This window comes from Nerophis lumbriciformis, linkage group LG32 (assembly GCF_033978685.3).
Source record: "Nerophis lumbriciformis linkage group LG32, RoL_Nlum_v2.1, whole genome shotgun sequence".
In the NCBI taxonomy this organism is placed as follows: domain Eukaryota; kingdom Metazoa; phylum Chordata; class Actinopteri; order Syngnathiformes; family Syngnathidae; genus Nerophis; species Nerophis lumbriciformis.
Genome location: NC_084579.2, coordinates 5,288,595 through 5,316,078, shown reverse-complemented (window position 1 = coordinate 5,316,078; position 27,484 = coordinate 5,288,595). Strand labels below are relative to the sequence as shown.

The window sequence follows — 27,484 nt, the reverse complement described above, 5'->3', positions numbered from 1 at the left end:
CATGTCAGACTGTTACATGTCACACTGTTGCATGTCACACTGTTACATGTCACACTGTCACATGTCACACTGTTACATGTCACACTGTCACATGTCAGACTGTTACATGTCACACTGTTGCATGTCACACTGTCACATGTCACACTGTTACATGTCACACTGTTACATGTCACACTGTTACATGTCACACTGTCACATGTCACACTGTTACATGTCACACTGTTACATGTCACACTGTTACATGTCACATGTCAGACTGTTACATGTCACACTGTCACATGTCACACTGTTACATGTCAGACTGTTACATGTCACACTGTTACATGTCACACTGTTACATGTCACACTGTCACATGTCACACTGTCACATGTCACACTGTCACATGTCACACTGTTACATGTCACACTGTTCCATGTCAGACTGTTACATGTCACACTGTTACATGTCACACTGTCACATGTCACATGTCACACTGTCACATGTCACACTGTTACATGTCACACTGTTACATGTCACACTGTTGCATGTCACACTGTCACATGTCACACTGTTACATGTCAGACTGTTACATGTCAGACTGTTACATGTCAGACTGTTACATGTCACACTGTTACATGTCACACTGTTACATGTCACACTGTTACATGTCACACGTCAGACTGTTACATGTCACACTGTTACATGTCACACTGTTACATGTCAGACTGTCACATGTCACACTGTCACACTGTTACATGTCACACTGTCACATGTCACACTGTCACATGTCACACTGTCACATGTCAGACTGTTACATGTCACACTGTTGCATGTCACACTGTTACATGTCACACTGTCACATGTCACACTGTTACATGTCACACTGTCACATGTCAGACTGTTACATGTCACACTGTTGCATGTCACACTGTCACATGTCACACTGTTACATGTCACACTGTTACATGTCACACTGTTACATGTCACACTGTCACATGTCACACTGTTACATGTCACACTGTTACATGTCACACTGTTACATGTCACATGTCAGACTGTTACATGTCACACTGTCACATGTCACACTGTTACATGTCAGACTGTTACATGTCACACTGTTACATGTCAGACTGTCACATGTCACACTGTCACATGTCACACTGTTACATGTCAGACTGGTACATGTCACACTGTTACATGTCACACTGTCACATGTCACCCTGTCACATGTCACACTGTCACATGTCAGACTGTTACATGTCACACTGTTACATGTCAGACTGTTACATGTCACACTGTTACATGTCACACTGTTACATGTCACACTGTCACATGTCACACTGTCACATGTCACACTGTCACATGTCACACTGTTACATGTCACACTGTTCCATGTCAGACTGTTACATGTCACACTGTTACATGTCACACTGTCACATGTCACATGTCACACTGTCACATGTCACACTGTTACATGTCACACTGTTACATGTCACACTGTTGCATGTCACACTGTCACATGTCACACTGTTACATGTCAGACTGTTACATGTCAGACTGTTACATGTCAGACTGTTACATGTCACACTGTTACATGTCACACTGTTACATGTCACACTGTTACATGTCACACGTCAGACTGTTACATGTCACACTGTTACATGTCACACTGTTACATGTCAGACTGTCACATGTCACACTGTCACACTGTTACATGTCACACTGTCACATGTCACACTGTCACATGTCACACTGTCACATGTCAGACTGTTACATGTCACACTGTTGCATGTCACACTGTTACATGTCACACTGTCACATGTCACACTGTTACATGTCACACTGTCACATGTCAGACTGTTACATGTCACACTGTTGCATGTCACACTGTCACATGTCACACTGTTACATGTCACACTGTTACATGTCACACTGTTACATGTCACACTGTCACATGTCACACTGTTACATGTCACACTGTTACATGTCACACTGTTACATGTCACATGTCAGACTGTCACATGTCACACTGTCACATGTCACACTGTTACATGTCAGACTGTTACATGTCACACTGTCACATGTCCCACTGTCACATGTCACACTGTTACATGTCACACTGTTACATGTCACACTGTTACATGTCAGACTGTCACAGGGTGGGATTAACTTCTATTGACTGCAGTTGTGTTTGCCTCACATCTCTGGTCTATCTGACACGTTCAGGAATGCGGATTAAGCTTCTGTGCTTCCGGTTTGCTCTCCTGGAAACTTCTGCTAAGCTGACTAAGCTGTCATGTCGCCTTTTAAAAGTTGTAAAAGTTGTTTTTTTATTCATGCGCCTCCGAACCCTCGCTAAAAGCCTTTCCGCGAAGACGATGCGAACATCTTTTATTCATGATAAAAACAAAACTTCTTCCAAGCTGAAAATACCAGGGACTTTGAAAGGCTTCACTAGCGTGTCATCAGCGGGGCTAGCTCTAGCATATTAGCACATGTCAGGCTAGGTTGGGAGGCTGTCGCAGGTTTAAAATGAAACGAAAGTAAGGAAATAATATTTTGACGACATGAAAGCCCCCTGCTGTGAGGGATTCGGGGCGTCTGAAGAGGGTCTCGCGGCTGTCAGTGTGTAGCTAACACGCAAAAAAAAAAGTGACATTTTGTTTTTAATCCTCGCTAATCTCACGTCAAACGCTCACGACTCGGGAATATTTTCCCTCTTCCTTCGTTTTGGGAAGGCTTAATCCTCTTGAGGATTAAACCTTTGCCAGAAGTGCTCGACGACGTAAAACTACTTCCCAAATCTCCTCGCGCTGAGCCGCCGGTCGCCGCGGCGATCGCGAGATGACAAGCTGACGACTTCTTCAGCGAGTGTCACCGTGGAGACGAGCATGAGGTTGGGGTCAAAGGTGGCGCCTAAGACTGAATAGATGTGTGTAGTGATGGGTCCGGCAACACCGATGCATCGGCGCATGCGTCGAGCTCATAGAGCGAAACCCTGTGTCGGTGCGCGTACCGCTTTTAGAAAGTCACGTGACCGATCATGAGCTGTTTTGGTCACGTGACCGATACGCCAACTGTGTCGCACTGACGCCTCCTCTGTGCCCTGTGAGCGGCTCTTTTCTACAGCCGGAGAAATAATAACTAAGAAGAGAAATCGTCTAAAATGTAATACGTCGGAAAAACTTTTTTTTTTAAATAAAAATGTGTAAAAAAATAAAATTAAAAAAATTCCCAGTCCACAATCATCCACAACACGTTCTCTTAGATTTCCATGTTATGATACATGTTCACATTATTTATTGACTGTATCTAAAAAAGATACAAATATATTTTTATTTAAATGAAGATATGAAATAATCCTAAATGAAATACAATGACTTGGTTTATATTATTGTATATACTAGGGCAGGGGTCACCAACGCGGTGCCCGCGGTCACCAGGTAGCCCGTAAGGACCAGATCAGTCGCCCGCTGGCCTGTTCTAAAAATAGCTCAAAGAGCAGCACTTACCAGTGAGCTGCCTCTATTTTTTAAATTGTATTTATTTACTAGCAAGCTGGTCTCGCTTTGCTCGACATTTTTAATTCTAAAAGAGACAAAACTCAAATAGAATTTGAAAATCCAAAAAAATATTTTAAAGACTTGGTCTTCACTTGGAATAAGCGATAGAAAATGGATGGATGGATGGGTCTTCACTTGTTTAAATAAATTCATTTATTTTTTACGTTGCTTCTTATTACTTTTAGAAATACAATTTTAGAGAAAAAATACAACCTTAAAAATGATTTTAGGATTTTTAAACAAATATACCTTTTTACCTTTTAAATTTCTTCCTCTTCTTTCCTGACAATTTAAATCAATGTTCAAGTAAAAAAAAAAAATTTTATTGTAAAGAATAATAAATATTTTAGCTTCTGGTTTTTCGACGAAGAATATTTGTGAAATATTTCTTCAAACTTACTATGATTAAAATTCAAAAAAATTATTCTGGCAAATCTAGAAAATCTGTAGAATCAAATTTAAATCTTATTTCAAAGTATTTTGAATTTCTTTTAAAATTGTTGTTCTGGAAAATCTAGAAGAAATACTGATTTGTCTTTGCTAGAAATATAGCTTGGTCCAATTTGTTATATATTGTAACAAAGTGCAGATTGGATTTTAACCAATTTAAAACATGTCATCAAAATTCTAAAATGTATCTTAATCAGGAAAAATTACTAATGATGTTCCATAAATTCTTTTTTTAATTTTTTCAAAAAGATTCAAATTAGCTAGTTTTTCTCTTCTTTTTGTCAGTTGAATTTTGAATTTTAAAGAGTCGAAATTGAAGATAAACTATGTTTCACAATTTTATTTAAATTTTTTTCGTGTTTTCTCCTCTTTTAAACCGTTCAATTAAGTGTTTTTTTCATCATTTATTCTCTACAAAAAACCTTCCGTAAAAGGGGAAAAAAATGTACGACGGAATGACAGACAGAAATACCCATTTTTTTATATATATAAATTTATTTATTTAGCTATTCTTGTTTAAATCACACTTACGTGTAACTTACAAATGACAATATATTTATTTATTTAAGTGTGTATCAAACTGGTAGCCCTTCGCATTAATCAGTACCCAAGAAGTAGTTTTTGGTTTCAAAAAGGTTGGTGACCCCTGTACTAGGGCATAAAATCAGTGTCAGTTGAGTCGGTCCATAGGTTGCCTGTAGGGATTTTTAATGTCCAGCAGATGTCAGTATTTAGTGACACAGTATCGACACAGTATCAATACAGTTTTGCAATGTGTCGAAACGCTTCATGACGCCTCATCAACCCATCACTAGATGTGTGTGTGAATGGACAGACAACTTTGAGGCCGTCTTGTAATGGCCTCATTCGGCCACTAGGAGGTGACCTGTAGATTTCAGCCTGTGAGTGAGTGTGTGTGTGTGTGTGTGTCCAGCAGAGGGCGCACAAGAGCAGCATGTTGATCTTCCAGGGGCTGTCGTGTCCCCCACCGCGGCCCAGGACAAGCTCTCCTCTCTGGGCTCGCCGCTCAGCGTCAGCCCCCTCTCCGCAGCCGGGGGGTCCGTGGCCCCTGGTGTCCCCACGTCCCCCAGCACAGTGCGGGCTCCTCTCCCGCGCACGCCGACACACGTGTCCGAGCAAACGGATGAGCTCGCCGCAGAGGCCGCGGCCTCCGTGACAGGAAGTGCATGGGGTGAGGAGAGCGCATGTGAGGGTGCACGTGAGCGGGTGATTAAAATGTGTGTGTGTGTGTGTGGTCCTTCTAGAAGACTCCGGCTGCTTCATCACCTTGTCGCAGCCTGAAGGTTACATTGACTCGTCTGATCCACTTCCTGTGTCCGGCGGCGCCGTCGCACGCTGCACGTACATCGTCACCGTGTACGCCGGTTATGGCGTGGAGCTGCAGGCACGCACACACACACACACACACACACTCACACACACACACACACACACACACACACACACACACACGTATTCTTGTATTTGTTACCTTCTTGAGACCTTCGAAAAATGCCTACCTGTTTAGGACCACCCTTTCTATATATATAAAGATTTGTATTTACAACATTAATAATATATACAGGTAAAAGCCAGTAAATTAGAATATTTTGAAAAACTTGATTTATTTCAGTAATTGCATTCAAAAGGTGTAACTTGTACATTATATTTATTCATTGCACACAGACTGATGCATTCAAATGTTTATTTCATTTAATTTTGATGATTTGAAGTGGCAACAAATGAAAATCCAAAATTCCGTGTGTCACAAAATTAGAATATTACTTAAGGCTAATACAAAAAAGGGATTTTTAGAAATGTTGGCCAACTGAAAAGTATGAAAATGAAAAATATGAGCATGTACAACACTCAATACTTGGTTGGAGCTCCTTTTGCCTCAATTACTGCGTTAATGCGGCGTGGCATGGAGTCGATGAGTTTCTGGCACTGCTCAGGTGTTATGAGAGCCCAGGTTGCTCTGATAGTGGCCTTCAACTCTTCTGCGTTTTTGGGTCTGGCATTCTGCATCTTCCTTTTCACAATACCCCACAGATTTTCTATGGGGCTAAGGTCAGGGGAGTTGGCGGGCCAATTTAGAACAGAAATACCATGGTCCGTAAACCAGGCACGGGTAGATTTTGCGCTGTGTGCAGGCGCCAAGTCCTGTTGGAACTTGAAATCTCCATCTCCATAGAGCAGGTCAGCAGCAGGAAGCATGAAGTGCTCTAAAACTTGCTGGTAGACGGCTGCGTTGACCCTGGATCTCAGGAAACAGAGTGGACCGACACCAGCAGATGACATGGCACCCCAAACCATCACCCAACCATGCAAATTTTGCATTTCCTTTGGAAATCGAGGTCCCAGAGTCTGGAGGAAGACAGGAGAGGCACAGGATCCACGTTGCCTGAAGTCTAGTGTAAAGTTTCCACCATCAGTGATGGTTTGGGGTGCCATGTCATCTGCTGGTGTCGGTCCACTCTGTTTCCTGAGATCCAGGGTCAACGCAGCCGTCTACCAGCAAGTTTTAGAGCACTTCATGCTTCCTGCTGCTGACCTGCTCTATGGAGATGGAGATTTCAAGTTCCAACAGGACTTGGCGCCTGCACACAGCGCAAAATCTACCCGTGCCTGGTTTACGGACCATGGTATTTCTGTTCTAAATTGGCCCGCCAACTCCCCTGACCTTAGCCCCATAGAAAATCTGTGGGGTATTGTGAAAAGGAAGATGCAGAATGCCAGACCCAAAAACGCAGAAGAGTTGAAGGCCACTATCAGAGCAACCTGGGCTCTCATAACACCTGAGCAGTGCCAGAAACTCATCGACTCCATGCCACGCCGCATTAACGCAGTAATTGAGGCAAAAGGAGCTCCAACCAAGTATTGAGTATTGTACATGCTCATATTTTTCATTTTCATACTTTTCAGTTGGCCAACATTTCTAAAAATCCCTTTTTTGTATTAGCCTTAAGTAATATTCTAATTTTGTGACACATGGAATTTTCATTTGTTGCCACTTCAAATCATCAAAATTAAATGAAATAAACATTTGAATGCATCAGTCTGTGTGCAATGAATAAATATAATGTACAAGTTACACCTTTTGAATGCAATTACTGAAATAAATCAAGTTTTTCAAAATATTCTAATTTACTGGCTTTTACCTGTACATACAATGCAAATATAAAAAAGGTACGTTTTTAGTTAATAATTTTTATTTTTTATTTTTTTCAATTGGTTTTTAATCTTCATTATTTACTTCAAGTTATTATTGTATGTCTATATACATATATATATTTTTTAATTTTATGAATTGTGGCCAAAGGGGGCGCATTTCAATTTCTTACACACACTTGTTATTTCATATGTTGACCAGAGGTGGAGCACTTCAAATTTTTACACACACTTGTCATTTCATATGTTGACCAGAGGTGGAGCACTTCAAATTTTTACACACACTTGTTATTTCATGTGTTGACCATAAGGGGGAGCACTTCAAATTTTTACACACACTTGTTATTTCATATGTTGGACAGAAGGGAGAGCATACACAGTCAATTTGAAAACTCCCTCCTTTTTGGGACCACCCTCGTTTTGATAGATTTCACCAGCAGGGGTGCAAATGAGACATTCTCTATCAGATGCATTGGTCCGTATTGGGACCACGGTTTCGGTCCCAACACCATTCATGCCGCTGTTGCTAGTGTTGCGTTTTGGACCAGTTGTTCCTCCCAGGGAATTCAAGTCACAAGTCGCTCCCAAGCTCTTTACGACACTTAAAGCTGAGTTGAAAAACCACCAGAGACAGAATAGGTATTTTGTAATATATTGGCAAAGCTTTGCAAATATACTTTCACAGAAACAGCATAGAACATTCGGATGGCCCCGCTAAAATGGTCTGTCTTCCCAACCCCAAAACCCCCTCTTTTCTTCCCTCTCCCTAGTCATAATACATTCCAAAGAACTCAAGGTTAACACACACAGTTTACTTGCAGACAAAGCAGCAAGAGAAGAAATGGAAAACACGAGCTGTTTTCAAATATGACTATGAAATAAAAGAAGTACAACTTAAATTCGGATATATGTAAATATCTTCCTCCGACACTAGGCAACAGACCAAACACCCCGATGCCCTCGTTCTCATTTCGGGTGACTTTAATCATGCTTATTTGGACTCAATTTTACCCACTTTCCACCAATTTTTACTATGGTACATTTTTATTCTACTTTATACCTTTTGTTTACTATCTCTTATTGTGCCTTTGTGTGCATTATCCTTTCCATCATTATCCTTTCCATCCTTTGTAACTGAGTTTGTCTAAGTCTAACTTGTTCACCGCTCGTCTCAAGAATGGTAGAAATACAAGAACACACTCCTAGTGGCGGATGGCGGTACTGCTACATCACTTACAGGTCTTTTGTGAGACCAAACACACCATCTGAGCCGTTTATGTCATCAGGTGAAAAGCGTCAACCTGTCCGACGGTGAGCAGCTGTCCATCAAGGGAGTGGACGAGGGCGGAGCCTGGCTGGTCCTGGCCAATCAAACGCTGCTGGTGGAAGGTCAGGTGATCCGCAGTCCCAGCAACACCTTGTCCGTGTCCTACTGCTCGTCTCTGGAGGGAAACGTGGGCGTGTTCCTGCTGCACTACCAAAGTGAGCGCACACACACTCATTAGCACCAAGAGCCGTTTGTGTTGACACAACATGCTAATGACATCATTACATCGCTCATCTTAACGAGCTCATTAGACTCTTCAGCAATTGACTCTACTTGTTAAGAGAGTGTGCGTGTGTGTGTGAGTGTGAGAGTGTGTGTGTGTGTGTGTGGAACAAGACATCAAGTTTTTTTGATTGCTTCTTTCAGTCCACGTCATCCTTTAACAACTGTGTTGGTTACCTAGCAACCATTAGATTTTGGATACCTAGCAACCATTAGATTGTGGTTACCTAGCAACCATCAACTATTGCTTGTTACTTAAGTAGCCATCAAAAAATGTTGCTTGCTACTCAGCAACTATGAGATGTTGCTGATAGCCTAGAAACCATCAGATGTTGTTACCTAGCAACCATCAAATGTTTCTGGTTAGCTAGCAACCATCCAAAATGGCTTATTTGGCTACCATTTGATTTGTGTTACTAAGCATTTATCTAATGTTTCTTGTTACTGAGTTACCATAACATGTTGCTTGTTACTTAGCAACCATCAATTATTGCGTGTTACTTAAGTAACCATCAAATGTTGCTTGCTACTTAGCAACTACGATATGTTGCTGATTGCCTAAAAACCATCAGATTTTGGTTTCTTAGCGACCACCAGATTGTGTTACCTCGCGACCATCAAATGTTCCTTGATTTTGTTACCTAGCAACCATTAAATGTTGCTTGTTACTTAGTACCCATCAAATGTAGCTCGTTACTGAGCGACTGTCAGATGTTTGTGGTTGCCTAGCAACCATCAAATGTTGGTTACTTGGCTACCATTCGATTTGTGTTACCTAGCATGCATCAAATGTTTCTTGTTACTGAGTTACCATAACATGTTGCTTGTTACTTAGCAACCATCAATTAGTTCTTGTTACTTAAGCAACCATCAAATGTTGCTTGCTCTTTAACAACTTTGATGTGTTGCTGATTGCCTAAAAACCATCAGATTTTGGTTTCTTAGCGACCTCCTATTTCTGTGGCTGAGGTTGCTGAGGTAGTTAAAAAGCTCCTCGGTGGCAAGGCCCCGGGGGTGGATGAGAACCGCCCGGAGTTCCTTAAGGCTCTGGATGCTGTGGGGCTGTCTTGGTTGACAAGACTCTGCAGCATCGCGTGGACATCGGGGGCGGTACCACTGGATTGGCAGACCGGGGTGGTGGTTCCTCTCTTTAAGAAGGGGAACCGGAGGGTGTGTTCTAACTATCGTGGGATCACACTCCTCAGCCTTCCCGGTAAGGTCTATTCAGGTGTACTGGAGAGGAGGCTACGCCGGATAGTCGAACCTCGGATTCAGGAGGAACAGTGTGGTTTTCGTCCTGGTCGTGGAACTGTGGACCAGCTCTATACTCTCGGCAGGGTCCTTGAGGGTGCATGGGAGTTTGCCCAACCAGTCTACATGTGTTTTGTGGACTTGGAGAAAGCATTCGACCGTGTCCCTCGGGAAGTCCTGTGGGGAGTGCTCAGAGAGTATGGGGTATCGGACTGTCTGATTGTGGCAGTCCGCTCCCTGTATGATCAGTGCCAGAGCTTGGTCCGCATTGCCGGTAGTAAGTCGGACACGTTTCCAGTGAGGGTTGGACTCCGCCAAGGCTGCCCTTTGTCACCGATTCTGTTCATAACCTTTATGGACAGAATTTCTAGGCGCAGTCAAGGCGTTGAGGGGATCTGGTTTGGTGGCTGCAGGATTAGGTATCTGCTTTTTGCAGATGATGTGGTCCTGATGGCTTCATCTGGCCAGGATCTTCAGCTCTCACTGGATCGGTTCGCAGCTGAGTGTGAAGCGACTGGGATGAGAATCAGCACCTCCAAGTCCGAGTCCATGGTTCTCGCCCGGAAAAGGGTGGAGTGCCATCTCCGGGTTGGGGAGGAGATCTTGCCCCAAGTGGAGGAGTTCAAGTACCTCGGAGTCTTGTTCACGAGTGAGGGAAGAGTGGATCGTGAGATCGACAGGCGGATCGGTGCGGCGTCTTCAGTAATGCGGACGCTGTATCGGTCCGTTGTGGTGAAGAAGGAGCTGAGCCGGAAGGCAAAGCTCTCAATTTACCGGTGGATCTACGTTCCCATCCTCACCTATGGTCATGAGCTATGGGTTATGACCGAAAGGACAAGATCACGGGTACAAGCGACCGAAATGAGTTTCCTCCGCCGGGTGGCGGGGCTCTCCCTTAGAGATAGGGTGAGAAGCTCTGCCATCCGGGAGGAGCTCAAAGTAAAGCCGCTGCTCCTCCACATCGAGAGGAGCCAGATGAGGTGGTTCGGGGATCTGGTCAGGATGCCACCCGAACGCCTCCCTAGGGAGGTGTTTAGGGCACGTCCGACTGGTAGGAGGCCGCGAGGAAGACCCAGGACACGTTGGGAAGACTATGTCTTCCGGCTGGCCTGGGAACGCCTCGGGGTCCCACAGGAAGAGCTGGACGAAGTGGCTGGGGAGAGGGAAGTCTGGGCTTCCCTGCTTAGGCTGCTGCCCCCGCGACCCGACCTCGGATAAGCGGAAGAAGATGGATGGATGGATGGATGGACCACCAGATTTTGTTACCTAGCAACCATTAAATGTTGTTTGTTACTCAGTACCCATCAAATGTAGCTTATTCCTGAGCAACCATCAAATGTTTCTGGTTACCTAGCAACAATCAAATGTTGTTTAATTGGCTACAATTCGATTTTTGTTGCCTAGCATGTATCAAATGTTTCTTGTTACCGAGTTACCATAGCGTGTTGCTTGTTACTTAGCAACCATCAGAGGTTACTGGTTACCTAGCAACCATGAAATGTTGCTAGTTACTTACCTACCAGGTGACACTCCTGTGTTGTAGTTTTCAGGCTGAGCTGCTCACTTCCCAAGAGGCCTCACTTTGGGGAGGTGTCGGTCCTGGACCTCCTCCCAGGGGGCACGGCCCGCTTCCACTGCCACATGGGCTACCACCTGCAGGGGGAGCCGCTGCTCACCTGTGTCAACGCCTCGCGGCCGAGGTGGAGCACCAAGGAGCCCGTCTGCAGAGGTGAGTGTGGCCCCGCCCCTAACGGAAGTCATAACTGGTCACCATAGCGACGTCCTCTCTTCAGCACTCTGCGGGGGCACAGTGAAGAACGCTACGGTAGGACGGGTTCTGTCCCCGTCCCCTGACCGCAGGCCCAACGCCACCCAGGACCGCTCGTGTTCTTGGTCCCTTGAGGCCCCCAAGGACCAGAGGCTGCACCTGCACCTGGAGCGCTTGGTGCTGGGACCCTCTGACAGGTGGGCTGTCACCTGACAACAGGACATCTTAAACTTTATAATTGCGTTGTCTTCCTTGCTGGCAGGCTGGTTCTGTGGAGCGGCTTGGACGCGGGTTCCGTGGTTCTGTTTGACTCGGGTCGAAGCGGACACGTCCCTTTTGAGGGTGTAATCAGCGAGGGTCCTGCGGTAAGGGTCCAGTTCATCACGGAGCAACCCAGCCAGAACACAGGATTTAACATCCGCTTCGAAGGTCTGCGCTTTTCCACTTTGTCACATTGGACCTGTCTGGTTCTGGTCATGTGACAAAGATCATGTGACGTGTCATCCTGCAGCCTTTGAGCGGGGTCACTGCTACGAGCCTTACCTTCAGAACGGCAACTTCACTACATCGGACCCCCTCTACGGCGTGGGAGCGGTGGTTCAGTTCAGCTGCGACCCGGGTCACTCCCTAGAACAAGGCCCGCCTGTCATTGAATGCATCAGTGCCAGGGACCCGTACTGGAATGACACAGAACCGCTCTGTAAAGGTAAGGCAGGACCTCAGGTCTGTGGGGTTATGCTCACGAGCCACAAAGAGTCTTTGCAGAACTACATGGCATCTTCTCTCCGCTGTGATCTTGTCCTTGTTCTGGTTCGTCTCAGCACAGTGCGGGGGCGACCTGAGCGGTCCCGGAGGGGTGATTCTGTCCCCCAACTGGCCCGAGTGGTACGGCGAAGGCGAGGACTGTAGTTGGCGACTCCACGTGGGCGAAGACAAGCGAGTGCTGCTCGACATCCAGCTGTGAGATTCTCACGCACTCACATGAACGTCTACTCATGACTATTAAGACCTGAGGGTCAATCATATTCTATAGAACACAGGAAACAAAGCTCAAGTCAATGGATTTTATTCTCAACATTGACTGCAAAAAAGACCCACAAAACCCTCCCGTGTCCCCAAAGTACAGATAAAAAAATGACCTAAAGGAATAAAAGACGATGAGATGATTAAGCCAACGCTATACAGGGACGTCAACCTGTCACACCATGTTGAGGTTCTAAGGGGGTGTCAATGAAACTTCTACTGAGGTTCTGTGGGGGAGTCATTGGAACTTTTACTCAGGTTGTAAGGGAATTTGACTAGAACTTCTACTGAACTTGTGAGGGAGTGTCCCTGAAACTTATAGACAGATTCTAATGGGATGTCACTGGAACCTCTAATCGGGGCCTAAGGGGGTGTCACTGGAACTTGTACTCCGTTCCGAGGGGGATGTCACTGGTCTACTGAGTTTCCAAGGGAGTGTCACTGGAACTTGTACTGAGTTTTAAAGGGGTGCCACTGAAACGTCTACTCAGGTTCTAAATACTTTCACTAGAACTTCTACTGAGTTTCTAAGGGGATGTAACTGGAACTTCTACTCTGGTTTTAAGGAGTTTCACTAGGACATATACTGGGTTTGTAAGGGGGTGCCACTGGAACTTCTAATCGGGACCTAAGTGGGTGTCAGTGGAGCTTGTACTCAGTTCCTAAGTACTGGTCTACTGAGTTTCCAAGGTAGTGTCACTGGAATTTGTACTGAGTTTCTAAAGGGGTGCCCCTGGAACTTCTACTCGGGTTCGAAAGACTTTCACTGTAATTTGTACTGGGATTCTAAGGGGGTGTGACTGGTCTATTGAGTTTCTAAGGAGGTGTCACTGGAACTTCTACTCAGGTGCTAAGGAGTTTCACCGGAAATCTACTAAGTTTCTCAAGGGGTTTCACTGGAATTTCTACTCAGGTTCTAAGGGGTGTCACTGGAACGTCTACTGAGATTTTCAGGGAGTGTCACTGGAAATTCTACTCAGGGTTTAAGAGGTGTCATTTGAACTTCTTCTGAGATTTCTAAGGCACTGTCTCTGGAACTTCTTCTCAGGTTACAAAGGGGTGTCACTGAAACGTGAACTGAATTTTAAAGGGGTGTCACTGGAACTTCTACTCAGGTTCTAAGGATTTTCACTGGAACATCTACTGAGTTTTCAAGGCGGTGCGACTAGAGCTTCTTTTCAGGTTCTAAAGGGTGTCACTGAAACTTATACTGAGTTTCTCAGGGACTGTCGCTGGAAATTCTAATGAGGTGTCACTGGAACTTCTGCTCAGGTTCCAAGGGGTGACACTGGAACTGTTACTGAATTTCTCAGGAAGTGTCACTGGAAATTCTATTCAGGTTCTAAGGGGTGTCATTGGAGCTTCTACTGAGTTTCTGAGGGGTTTTCACTAGAACTTCAACATTCTAAGGGGGTATTACTGAAACTTCTACTCAAATTCTGATGGGTTTTATTATTACTTATACTGAGGTTCTAATGGATATTACTAGAACTTGTACTGAAGTTCCAATACACCAAATGACCATTAGCATCGTGGTTAAGGAAGCGAACCAATTCTCAAATCCCTTCACTGGCTTCCTGTTCCACTCAGGATTGAATACAAAGTCTCCCTACTAACCCACCAGTGCCTCCATGGAAATGCCCCCCTCTACCTCAAAGAACGCCTCACCCCCAAATCCTCCACACGACACCTCCGCTCCGGACAGGCTAACCTCCTCCAACCTCGGAGGACAAAGCTACGAACAATGGGAGACCGGGCTTTCTGCTCCGCCGCTCCCAGTCTGTGGAATGCTCTCCCTGACCACCTGAGGGCACCACAGACTGTGGATGCTTTTAAAAAAGGCTTAAAAACCCTTCTTTTATATGCATACTAGTTCTAACTATTAGGCTGTTCTATTTTTTATTATCTTTTTATTTTTTTAAATTATTTTTCATAACACTGTAGCACTTTGAGGTTGTTTGCTCAATGTAAAGTGCTTTTTTACAAATAAAATATATTATTATTATTAACTTTCTTTGCTTCCTTCCACCAGCCTGAATATCAGCGATGGCGATGTGTTGACTGTCACTGACGGTGATGAGGGTGTGGCCCAGGTCCTAGGACGCTACCCGGGGGGCGGCAGCCCTTTCAAGCTCTTCTCCAGCACCCCCGACCTGAGCGTCACATTCCACTCGGACCCGGCTGGGCTGGTTCTTGGCAAAGGAGAGGGCTTCATCATCAACTATATGGGTGAGATCTAAAAGTACATCAGAGTCCTGCAGTACAGTAGATCCCCGCCCACTCGTGGTTCGTCATCTTTCCCTAAGTATTCGTAGATTCAACTTGTTTTTTTGAATTGCACCTGAAAAAGTGGTTTGATGGCGTTATCCGCAAGATGTGTTGTTGTGTAACTGCACATTTTGTAAGTACAACACAGAATACAGTGTGCTTGTAAATGTTTCTCGGTGTGTAAAACAACATTTCAAATGTTTTGGGACATTTGACCAAATCAGTGTCATTTGTTTTCTCTCAAAATAATCATCCATCCATCCATCCATCCATCTTCTTCCGCTTATTCGAGGTCGGGTCGCGAGGGCAGCAGTCTAAGCAGAGAAGCCCAGACTTCCCTCTCCCCAGCCAGTCTTTGGTATGACTCGGCCAGGGTTTGAACTCACGACCCTACCGATCTTAGGGCGGACACTCTAACCACTAGGCCACTGAGTAACCACTAAGCAGAGTAGCCCAGACTTCCCTCTCCCCAGCCACTTTGTCCAGCTCCTGTCAAGGGATCCCGAGGCATTCCCAGGCCAGCCGGGAGACATAGTCTTCCCAACGTGTCCTGGGTCTTCCCCGTGGCCTCCTACCGGTCGGACGTGCACGAAACACCTCCCTAGGGAGGCGTCCAGGTGGCATCCTGACCAGATGCTCGAACCACCTAATCTGGCTCCTCTCCATGTGGAGGAGCAGCGGCTTTACTTTGAGGTCCTCCCAGATGACAGAGCTTCTCACCCTATCTCTAAAGGAAAGCCTCGCCACCTGACGAAGGAAACTAATTTCGGCCGTTTGTACTCGTGATCTTGTCCCAAAGCTCATGACCATAGGTGAGGATGGGAACGTAGATCGACCGGTAAATCGAGAGCTTTGCCTTCCGGCTCAGCTCCTTCTTCACCACAACAGATCGATCCGCCTGTCGGTCTTATGATCCAGTCTTCCCTGACTCATGAACAAGACTCCGAGGTACTTGAACTCCTCCACTTGGCAAGATCTCTTCCCCAACCCAGAGATGGCACTCCACCCTTTTCCGGGCGAGAACCATGGACTCGGTCTTGGAGGTGCTGATTCTCATCCCAGTCGCTTCACCGATCCAGTGAGAGCTGAAGATCCTGGCCATAATCATACATGTTAGTCCTTTTTTTCTCTAAATATGATCCATCCATCCATCCATCCATCTTCTTCCGCTTATCCGAGGTCGGGTCGCGGGGGCAGCAGCTTAAGCAGGGAAGCCCAGACTTCCCTCTCCCCAGCCACTTCGTCCAGCTCCTCCCGGGGGATCCCGAGGCGTTCCCAGGCCAGCCGGGAGAGATAGTCTTCCCAGCGTGTCCTGGGTCTACCCCGTGGCCTCCTACCGGTCGGACGTGCCCGAAACACCTTCCTAGGGAGGCGTTCGGGTGGCATCCTGACCAGATGCCCGAACCACCTCATCTGGCTCCTCTCGAAGTGGAGGAGCAGCGGCTTTACTTTGAGCTCCCCCCGAATGACAGAGCTTCTCACCCTATCTCTAAGGGAGATACTCCACTCGGTGGAGGAAACTAATTTCGGCCGCTTGTACCCATGATCTTGTCCTTTCGGTCATGACCCAAAGCTCATGACCATAGGTGAGGATGGCTCAGCTCCTTCTTCACCACAACGGAGCGATACAGCGTCCGCATTACTGAAGACGCCGCACCGATCCGCCTGTCGATCTCACGATCCACTCTTCCCCCACTCGTGAACAAGACTCCGAGGTACTTGAACTCCTCCACTTGGGGCAAGATCTCCTCCCCAACCCGGAGATGGCACTCTACCCTTTTCCGGGAGAGAACCATGGACTCGGACTTGGAGGTGCTGATTCTCATCCCAGTCGCTTCGCACTCGGCTGCGAACCGATCCAGTGAGAGCTGAAGATCTTGGCCGGAGGAAGCCATCAGGACCACATCATCTGCAAATAGCAGTGACCTAATCCTGCAGCCACCAAACCAGATCCCCTCAACGCCCTGACTGCGCCTAGAAATTCTGTCCATAAAGGTTATGAACAGAATCGGTGACAAAGGGCAGCCTTGGCGGAGTCCAACCCTCACTGGAAACGTGTCCGACTTACTGCCGGCAATGCGGACCAAGCTCTGACACTGATTATACAGGGAGCGAACTGCCACAATAAGACAGTCCGTTACCCCATACTCTCTGAGCACTCCCCACAGGACTTCCCGAGGTACACGGTCGAATGCCTTCTCCAAGTCCACAAAGCACATGTAGACTGGTTGGGCAAACTCCCATGCACCCTCAAGGACCCTGCCGAGAGTATAGAGCTGGTTCACAGTTCCACAACCAGGACGAAAACCACACTGTTCCTCCTGAATCCGAGGTTCGACTATCCGGCGTAGCCGCCTCTCCAGTACACCTGAATAGACCTTACCGGGAAGGCTGAGGCAACTCTAAATATGATAATACATATATTTAATTACTAGAGATGTGTATTTGCCCATCTCAGGCAACTTTATTTATTTTTTGTACAAGGTTCTTAAGGGCTGAAAGTAACAGGAGTGAGTTTTTGGCAAAGAATTAACGAATTAAATATAGCTGCATGCCATTTATTATAGAATGCTGACAGCAAGAACATTACAGTCATCCAACAAAACAAGCATTTCATGAAACAAATACACTGTTGGTAACAGGACTGAGTTGTTAACCTCCCAATCAGGTTTGAACACATCTCATTGTTCCCGCAGAGGACCTCGATAATGTCTCTTTCTGTGGACCATGTGACCTGTGGAATCTTCCACATTTTGTCAGGGTAACAGGACTGAGTGAAAACCCCGAGACACCAATAGTTGCACTGACTCGGTGTGAGGTTGTCAGTGAGAGGCATGTTATATGCTGCTTTATCAAAGGAGGCAGTTTTGGTGCTTTAATAAGTGCGTTCATACAGAGGATCTACTGTAGTCCATGCAGTACGATGACATTCAGTCACTTCTTCTTTGTTTCTACATGATCCTACACTCACTACGTGTGGAAGTACACTGTCACACTAACTCAGTCCTGTCAACGTGTCTTTAATGGACTCAATGCAGCGTGAAACACTGCCTGCCTCCGTGTGTGTGTGTGTGTGTGTGTGTGTGTGTGTGTGTGTGTGTGTGTGTGTGTGTGTGTGTGTGTGTGTGTGTGTGTGTGTGTGTGTGTGTGTGTGTGTGTGTGTGTGTGTGTTTTAATCCAAGTGTTGATGATTAGAGTGTGGAGTATTAGACTATAAATCTCATCACATTGTGTTCATTGTGCATAGAAACAAGAGCTATGCTAAGTTGACACCAGAACCATGCAAGCAGCTCCACCATCCTCCATGACATCGTCCCTCCTTTACCTCATGTCCCTCATGTCACTCCTGCCTCTCGTGTCCCTCATGTCACTTGTGTCTCCCATGCATCTCATGTACCTCATGCCCCTCTTGTCATTCATGTCTTTCATGTCACTTATGTCTCTCATGTACCTCATGTCCCTCATGTCTCTCATGTCGCTCATGTACCTCATGTCCCTCATGTCTCTCATGTACCTCATGTCCCTCATGTCGCTCATGTACCTCATGCATCTCATGTCCCTCATGTCGCTCATGTACCTCATGCCCCTCTTGTCATTCATGTCACTTATGTCTCATGTACCTCATGCCCCTCTTGTTATCCATGTCACTTATGTCTCATGTACCTCATGTCCCTCATGCCCCTCTTGTTATTCATGTCTTTCATGTCACTTATGTCTCTCATGTACCTCATGTCCCTCATGTCTCTCATGTCGCTCATGCATCTCATGTCCCTCATGTACCTCATGTCCCTCATGTACCTCATGTACCTCATGTCCCTCATGTCACTCATGTACCTCATGCATCTCATGTCCCTCATGTTGCTCATGTACCTCATGCCCCTCTTGTCATTCATGTCACTTATGTCTCATGTACCTCATGTCCCTCATGCCCCTCTTGTTATCCATGTCACTTATGTCTCATGTACCTCATGTCCCTCATGCCCCTCTTGTTATTCATGTCTTTCATGTCACTTATGTCTCTCATGTACCTCATGCCCCTCTTGTCATTCATGTCTTTCATGTCACTTATGTCTCTCATGTACCTCATGTCCCTCATGTCTCTCATGTAGCTCATGTACCTCATGCATCTCATGTCCCTCATGTCTCTCATGTACCTCATGTCCCTCATGTCTCTCATGTACCTCATGTCCCTCATGTCGCTCATGTACCTCATGCATCTCATGTCCCTCATGTTGCTCATGTACCTCATGCCCCTCTTGTCATTCATGTCACTTATGTCTCATGTACCTCATGTCCCTCATGCCCCTCTTGTTATCCATGTCACTTATATCTCATGTACCTCATGTCCCTCATGCCCCTCTTGTTATTCATGTCTTTCATGTCACTTATGTCTCTCATGTACCTCATGCCCCTCTTGTCTTTCATGCCCCTCTTCCCCCTTAATGTCCCTAAAGACACTTCTAATGTCTCCCATGCCCTTCATGTCTCACATGGGCCTCTCAATCATTTGTCTCTCATGTCCCTCATCCTCCCTCATGTCCCACATTCCTCTGATATCACACATGCACCTCATGTCACTCATTCCATGTCTCTCATGCCCCTCATGTCACTCGTGTCCCTCATGTCACTCATGTCCCTCATCCCCCTTAATGTCCCACATGTCACTTGTGCATCTCATGTACCTCATGCCCCTCTTGTTATTCATGTCTTTCATGTCTCTCATGTACCTCATGCCCCTCTTGTCTTTCATGCCCCTCTTCCCCCTTAATGTCCCTCACGACACTTCTAATGTCTCCCATGCCCTTCATGTCTCACATGGGCCTCTCATTCATTTGTCTCTCATGTCCCTCATCCTCCCTCATGTCCCACATGCCTCTGATGTCACACATGCACCTCATGTCACTCATTCCATGTCTCTCATGTCACTCGTGTCCCTCATGTCACTCATATCTCTCATGTCCCTCATCCCCCTTAATGTCCCACATGCCCCTAATGTCTCTGTTGCCCCTCATGTCACTTATGTCTCTAATGTCAGTCATACCTGTCATGTCACTCGTGCCTCTCATGTCCCTCATTCCCCTTAAAGTCCTTCCTGCAGCTAATGTCACACAAATCAAGTCAAATCAACTTTATTTATAGAGCACATTTAAAATTGACCACACAAGCCCCTCTCCTCACTCATGTCTCTAAAGTCATTCATACAGTATGTCACATGCTTCTCATGTCCCTCTTTTCATTCATGTCTCTCATGCTTCTAATGTCTCTCATGTCCCTCATCCTCCCTAATGTCACACATGCACCCCATGCCACTAATTCCATGTCTCTCATGCCCTTCATGTCACTAGTGTCCCTCATGTCACTTGTGTCCCTCATGTCCCTCATCCCCCTTAATGTCCCACATGCCCCTAATTTCTCTCATGCCCTGTCACTTGTGCATCTCGTGCCCCTCATGTCACTTATGTCTCTAATGCCACTCATGTCACCCGTGACTCTCATGTCTCTCTTTCCCCCTCATGTCCCTCATCCCCTTAATGCCCCTCATGTCACTTATGTCTCTCATGCCCCTCATATCCGTCATGTACCTAATGTCTCTCATCTCCCTTATTCCCCTTCATGTTCCTCATACAGCTACTGTAATGTCACACACGCCCCTCTAGTCACTCATTCTTTTGTTTCTCATGCCCCTCATTCCTCTGTCTCTCATTGCTGCCCACGTCATTCGTGTCTCTCATGTCCCTCATCCCCCTAATGTCCCTTCTGCCTCTAATGTCACACATGGGCCTCTCATTCATTTGTCTCTCATGTCCCTCATTCCCCCAAATGTCCCACATGCCTCTAATGTCACACATGCACCTCTGTCTCTCATGTCACTCGTGCATCTTGTGCCCCTCATGTCCGTCATGCCTCTAATGTCACACATGCCCCCCATTTCACTCATTCCTGTCTCTCATGCCCCTCATGTCAGTCATGTCCCTCATGTCAGTCATGTCCCTCTTGTCACCCATCTCCCTCACTTCACTTGTGTCCCTCGTGTTTCTCATGTCCCTCTTGTCACCCATCTCCCTCACTTCACTTGTGTCCCTCATGTTTCTCATGTCCCTCTTGTCACCCATCTCCCTCACTTCACTTGTGTCCCTCGTGTTTCTCATGTCCCTCTTGTCACCCATCTCCCTCACTTCACTTGTGTTCCTCGTGTTTCTCATGTCCCTCTTGTCACCCATCTCCCTCACTTCACTTGTGTCCCTCGTGTTTCTCATGTCCCTCTTGTCACTCATCTCCCTCACTTCACTTGTGTCTCTCGTGTTTCTCATGTCCCTCTTGTCACCCATCTCCCTCACTTCACTTGTGTCCCTCGTGTTTCTCATGTCCCTCTTGTCACCCATCTCCCTCACTTCACTTGTGTCCCTCATGTTTCTCAAGTCCATCTTGTCACCATCTCCCTCACTTCACTTGTCTCCCTCATGTTTCTCATGTCCCTCTTGTCACCCATCTCCCTCACTTCACTTGTGTCCCTCGTGTTTCTCATGTCCCTCTTGTCACCCATCTCCCTCACTTCACTTGTGTCCCTCATGTTTCTCATGTCCCTCTTGTCGCCCATCTCCCTCACTTCACTTGTGTCCCTCATGTTTCTCATGTCCCTCTTGTCACCCATCTCCCTCACTTCACTTGTGTCCCTCTTGTCGCCCATCTCCCTCACTTCACTCGTGTCCCTCATGTTTCTCATGTCCCTCTTGTCACCCATCTCCCTCACTTCACTTGTGTCCCTCATGTCAGTCATGTCCCTCTTGTCACCCATCTCCCTGACTTCACTTGTGTCCCTCATGTTTCTCATGTCCCTCACGCCTCCTTCGTGTCTTCCATCAGAGGTGTCTCGGAACGACTCCTGCCCCGACCTGCCAGAGATTCAGAACGGCTGGAAGACGAGGTCGCACGTGGCGCCGGTCCGAGGCGCTCGCGTCACCTACCAGTGCGACCCGGGCTACGACCTGGTGGGCCGGGAGACCCTCAGCTGCCAGCTGGACCTCTCGTGGAGCTCGCAGCCTCCATTTTGTGAAAAGAGTCTGTTCACTCGCTCAGGACTTGTGGGTGCCCACAGCTGACGCTAAACGAGGTCCTGTCTTCTTTTTCCGCCCAGTCATGTACTGTTCTGACCCGGGTCACGTGGAACACTCCACCCGCTCCCTGTCAGACTCCAAGCTGCTGGTGGGCGCCACCATTCGCTACCGTTGCAACCCCGGCTACGTCCTGCAGGGCGGCGCCACCATCACGTGCTACGGCCGCGAGCCAGGGACCCCCGTGTGGACCTCGCATCTCCCCCACTGCGCTGGTGAGAGTCCCCGTCCTAATGTTTGGTTCTGATCCATGTGAGCCGTGTTTCCATGGCGACCACATGTCAGGAAAACATCATCTGGATGCGATGATATGCAAATGAGATGCTAATCAACAGCAGCTTGATTTCTGGCAGTGTGCCCTCTTTTTGTAAAGGAGCTGTTGTTGAGCCTTTGATCAAAAAAACAGGTCTTGATCCTACAAGTTTGTCAAATTATCGGCCCATTTCTAAATTACCTTTTGTGTCAAAAATTTTGGAGAAATGTGTTTTGGCGCAACTACAACCTTTTTTAGATGAAAATAGCACTTTAGATCCATTTCAGTCTGGATACAAAGCTTTGCACAGTACTGAATCTGCACTTTTAAAGGTTTTTAATGATTTGCTTTTAATATCTGATTCTGGCAGCTCTGCCATTTTAGTGCTTTTAGATCTTACAGCTGCCTTTGACACAGTCGACCACACAATTCTTTTAGATCGCCTGAGAGACTGTGTGGGTGTCAGGGGGACTGCATTAGAGTGGTTTAGATCCTACCTGTCAGAAAGGTCTTTCTCTGTCAGGCTGGGGGACGCCACTTCTTCTTCTGCTCCGCTTTACTGTGGTGTCCCCCAGGGATCTATTCTAGGCCCCATCCTGTTTGCACTGTACCTTCTTCCTCTTGGAGAGATTTTTAAGAGGCATGGAGTGTTTTATCACTTTTATGCAGACGACTGCCAAATTTATATGCCTATTTCAAAAGGCCACGGCCCCCTGACACTCCTTCTCAACTGTCTATGCGACGTCAAGGCTTGGTTAGCCCAGAATTTTTTAATAATGAATGAGGGAAAAACGGAAATTTTAGTGTTTGGTCCGGCCCTCACTGACTTGGGACCATTGCAAAATTATGTGCGTCCCAAAGTCACCAGCCTTGGCGTCACTATAGACAGCGATTTTAAACTTGACAAACAAGTCAATGGCGTTTTAAAATCGTGTTTTTATCATCTTCGTCTTTTAGCAAAGGTAAAACCGTTTTTATCTTTTAACCTTTTTGAACAAGTCGTGCATGCTTTTATTTCAAGTCGCCTGGACTACTGCAATGCACTTTATGCTGGCATTAGCCAAAAAGCTCTCTCCCGGTTGCAGTTAGTCCAGAATGCGGCAGCACGACTTTTAACAGGGGCCAGGAGACGCCAGCATATAACCCCAATCCTTGAGAGTTTGCACTGGCTCCCTGTTCATTTTAGAATTGATTTTAAAACCTTGCTGTTTGTTTTTAAAGCTTTACATGGACTGGCACCTCAGTATATCTCGGACCTCATCCAAACTTACAATCCTGCGCGCGCTCTGAGGTCCGAGAGCCAGCTCCAGCTCGTGGTGTCCAAGACCAGACTTAAAACCAGGGGAGACAGGGCCTTCTCTGTGGTCGGCCCTAAGCTCTGGAACACTCTGCCCCTCCATGTTCGAACTGCTCCCACAGTGGAGTGTTTTAAGTCTCGTCTTAAGACCCACTTTTATTCTCTGGCTTTTAACACTACGTGAGTTGTGTGGTCCTCTGTTGTCCTCTGTGTTTTTAAAATTTTGCTTTTGCTTTCTATTTACTGTTTTAATTGGTTTTACCCTTTGAAATTGTTTTTAATCACATTTATTTTATATTGTTTTTAATTGTGTTTAATATTGTTGTGCAGCACTTTGGAAACATTTTGTTGTTTAAATGTGCTATATAAATAAAGTGGATTGGATTGGATTGGACTAATGAGTGGAGAGGCGTGTGTTCAGCTGAGGATTTGCTGTCCTGCGAGAACCCGGGCGTCCCCGACAACGGCTACCAGATCCTGTCCAAGCGGGTCTACCTGCCCGGCGAGACGCTCGCCTTCGTCTGTTTCCACGGTTACCAGCTCATCGGGGAGGTGGCCATCAGGTGCGTCCAGGGAAACCCGTCGTTTTGGAGCGGTCCGCTCCCGCTCTGCACAGGTGAGACCCGGAGGAAAAGGGGGTGGGGCTAAGACGGTGACAAACCGGGAAGTGACCGATCGATGTCTTGCAGCTGACCACGCCTGCTTCAGCAGCCACGCCCTGGAAGGTGAGTGCGTGCCCGGGTGTGTGCGCGAGCGTGTCCATGACTGTTTGTGTGTGTCAGTTGCGCACGCCAGCAGCGGATCGGTGCTGGACGGCGGTAACGTGGCATTAGCCGTCTTCCTCCTGGTCGTCCTGCTGTCTGCGCTGCTGGGAGGCGTTTATGTGCTCGTCACACGGTAGGAAATCACCCCGCCGACCAAACGTCACGGCGGCGCGTGACATCCCTGTCACTTCCCGTCAGGTGCCGCCGTCCGTCCAACCTGCGGCTGCCCCTCATCTACCCCCACCGGTACAGGCAGATCACCGCGGAGGCGGAGTTTGACAACCCACTCTACGAGGCGGGCGGGGTGAGTGTAAGCCAGGCTCGGTAAGAGGCGGAGTTACTCGTGATGGGTCCGGCAACACCGATGCATCGGCGCATGCGTCGAGCTCATAGAGCGAAACCCTGTGTCGGTGCGCGTACCGCTTTTAGAAAGTCACGTGACCGATCATGAGCTGTTTTGGTCACGTGACCGATACGCCAACTGTGTCGCCTCCTCTGTGCCCTGTGAGCGGGTCTTTTCTACAGCCGGAGAAATAATAACTAAGAAGAGAAAGCGTCCAAAATTGAATACGTTGGAAAAACTGTTTTTTTTAAAAATAAAAATGTGTAAAAAAAAATAAAAAAATTCCAGGTCCACAAGCATCCTCATTCACAACACGTTCTCTTAGATTTCCATGTTATGATACATACTACTCAGTGGCCTAGTGGTTAGAGTGTCCGCCCTGAGATCGGTAGGTTGTGAGTTCAAATCCCGGCCGAGTCATACCAAAGACTATAAAAATGGGACCCATTACCTCCCTGCTTGGCACTCAGCATCAAGGGTTGGAATTGGGGGTTAAATCACCAAAAATGATTCCCGGTCGCGGCCACCGCTGCTGCCCACTGCTCTCCCCTCACCTCCCAGGGGGTGATCAAGGGTGATGGGTCAAATGCAGAGAATAATCTCGCCACACCTAGTGTGTGTGTGACAATCATTGGTACTTTAACTTTTAACTTTATGTTCACATTATTTATTGACTGTATCTAAAAAAGACAAAAAATATGTTTTTATTTAAATGAAGTTATGAAATAATCCTAAATGAAATACAATGACTAGGTTTATATTATTGTATATACTAGGTCAGTGGTTCTCAACCTTTTTTCAGCAATGTACCCCCTGTGATTTTTTTTTTTTTAATTCAAGTACCCCCTAATCAGAGCAAAGCATTTTTGGTTGAAAAAAAAAAAGATAAAGAAGTAAAATACAGCACTATGTCATCAGTTTCTGATTTATTAAATTGTATAACAGTGCAAAAATATTGCTCATTTGTAGTGGTCTTTCTTGAACTATTTGGAAAAAAAGATAAAAAGAACTAAAAACTTGTTGGAAAAATAAACAAGTGATTCAATTATAAATAAAGATTTCTCCACATAGAAGTAATCATCAACTTAAAGTGCCCTCTTTGGGGATTGTATTAGAGATCCATCTGGATTCATGAACTTCATTCTAAACATTTCTTCACAAAAAAAAAAAAATCTTTAACATCAATATTTATGGAACATGTCCACAAAAAATCTAGCTGTCAACACTGAATATTGCATTGTTGCATTTCTTTTCACACTTCTTTTTGACAGACATTTTAGTGACAAACCTGAGCTTGTGCTTCACTGAGTTTATGAACTTACATTCATATTTTGTTGAAGTATTATTCAATAAATATATTTATAAAGGATTTTTGAATTGTTGCTATTTTTAGAATATTTTAAAAAAAATCTCACGTACCCCTTGGCATACCTTCAAGTACCCCCAGGGGTACGCGTACCCCCATTTGAGAACCACTGTACTAGGTCATAAAATCAGTGTCAGTTGAGTCGGTCTATAGGTTGCCTGTAGGGATTTTTAATGTCCAGCAGATGTCAGTATTTAGTGACACAGTATCGACACAGTATCAATACAGTTTTGCAATGTGTCGAAACGCTTCATGACGCCTCATCAACCCATCACTAGGAGTTACCGTGTTTAGCACCGCCACCACCCCCCCGGTCTGCTTTGTCTGCAGGACACTCGGGAATACGAAGTGTCCATCTGAGGAACGCTGCAGTCCCCCCCCCCACCTCGCCACCCAGAGGGAGGTGATGTAAATACGCTCAATGATGTCCAGCCCCCTTCTCGGGAAGAAGGCGAGATTGGGCGGGGCTACGGAAAAACAGCGCTCATCTTCAACGTCTTCATCATCTTCATGGCACAAAGACGAGCAGCCATGTTTTCATGGACAGGAGACTTCTTTAGGCATGTTTGTTGAATGTTGACATTTTAAACACGTCTTTTTGTGTCTGTTGACCCCAACAAACCTGTCAGTCAAAGATCAGGGTATAGTTTGCTAGCACGACTGCTAAGCTATTGTTAGCTCCTACGTGGAGGGTCGCCACCTGCTGGCTATTAGTGATGTTTCCTATCTCTAAAATGTTTTTTGTTTTTTACTCCAAGTAATGATCAACAACATCATCCTCATCTTGTAAATATGTAAATAAATTATGTATTTTATGTCTTTATTTATTCATGTGCTGTTGTCTGACCATTTTCTTGATGCCCTAAATAAATGGTACTGTACGTGTTACTTGTTTGTGAATATGCTTTATGTATTAGAGATGCGCGGATAGGCAATTATTTCATCCGCAACCGCATCAGAAAGTCGTCAACCATCCGCCATCCACCCGATGTAACATTTGATCAGAACCGCACCCGCCCGTTGTTATATATCTAATATAGACGATGCAAGGCATTAGTGAGGTTATAAAGCTTTTGCCTGTTAAAGAAAGGAGACTGATCCAATGCAGCACAGACATTCGCGTGCCACGCTGTCACGACCCAGACGCACACCAGTGCGCAATCATATGGGAGCCGCGCTGAGCGCACCTCCAAGCGCGTCTCGCTGCCGGCGACGGCCGGGTATGGGCCCGACGCTCCAGCGCCATCCATTTTCAGGGCTAGTTGATTCGGCAGGGGGGTTGTTACACACTCCTTAGCGGGTTCCAACTTCCATGGCCACCGTCCT

General features: G+C 46.3%; 1 protein-coding gene across 3 annotated transcripts in view; it reads left to right on the top strand.

The window, feature by feature from the left end:
* sez6l (seizure related 6 homolog (mouse)-like) overlaps positions 1 to 27,043 on the top strand; it is a 31,414-nt gene extending 4,371 nt beyond the window's left edge. Inside the window, exons 2-17 of one of the 3 annotated variants that reach the window (XM_061926688.1) lie at positions 4,931 to 5,185; positions 5,259 to 5,398; positions 8,451 to 8,646; positions 11,508 to 11,693; positions 11,758 to 11,929; positions 11,995 to 12,161; positions 12,244 to 12,438; positions 12,554 to 12,692; positions 14,788 to 14,984; positions 21,888 to 22,082; positions 22,159 to 22,350; positions 24,107 to 24,301; positions 24,375 to 24,410; positions 24,468 to 24,582; positions 24,648 to 24,753; positions 26,489 to 27,043. In XM_061926688.1, coding sequence (XP_061782672.1) covers positions 4,931 to 5,185; positions 5,259 to 5,398; positions 8,451 to 8,646; positions 11,508 to 11,693; positions 11,758 to 11,929; positions 11,995 to 12,161; positions 12,244 to 12,438; positions 12,554 to 12,692; positions 14,788 to 14,984; positions 21,888 to 22,082; positions 22,159 to 22,350; positions 24,107 to 24,301; positions 24,375 to 24,410; positions 24,468 to 24,582; positions 24,648 to 24,753; positions 26,489 to 26,518 — 2,516 coding nt within the window. In that variant the 3' untranslated portion in view covers positions 26,519 to 27,043. Of the gene's footprint in view, positions 1 to 4,927; positions 5,186 to 5,258; positions 5,399 to 8,450; positions 8,647 to 11,507; positions 11,694 to 11,757; positions 11,930 to 11,994; positions 12,162 to 12,243; positions 12,439 to 12,553; positions 12,693 to 14,787; positions 14,985 to 21,887; positions 22,083 to 22,158; positions 22,351 to 24,106; positions 24,302 to 24,374; positions 24,411 to 24,467; positions 24,583 to 24,647; positions 24,754 to 26,488 lie in introns of all 3 variants that reach the window. The other 2 variants (XM_061926689.1, XM_061926687.1) reach the window with 2 other exon arrangements.
* The last annotated feature ends 441 nt before the right edge of the window (positions 27,044 to 27,484 follow it).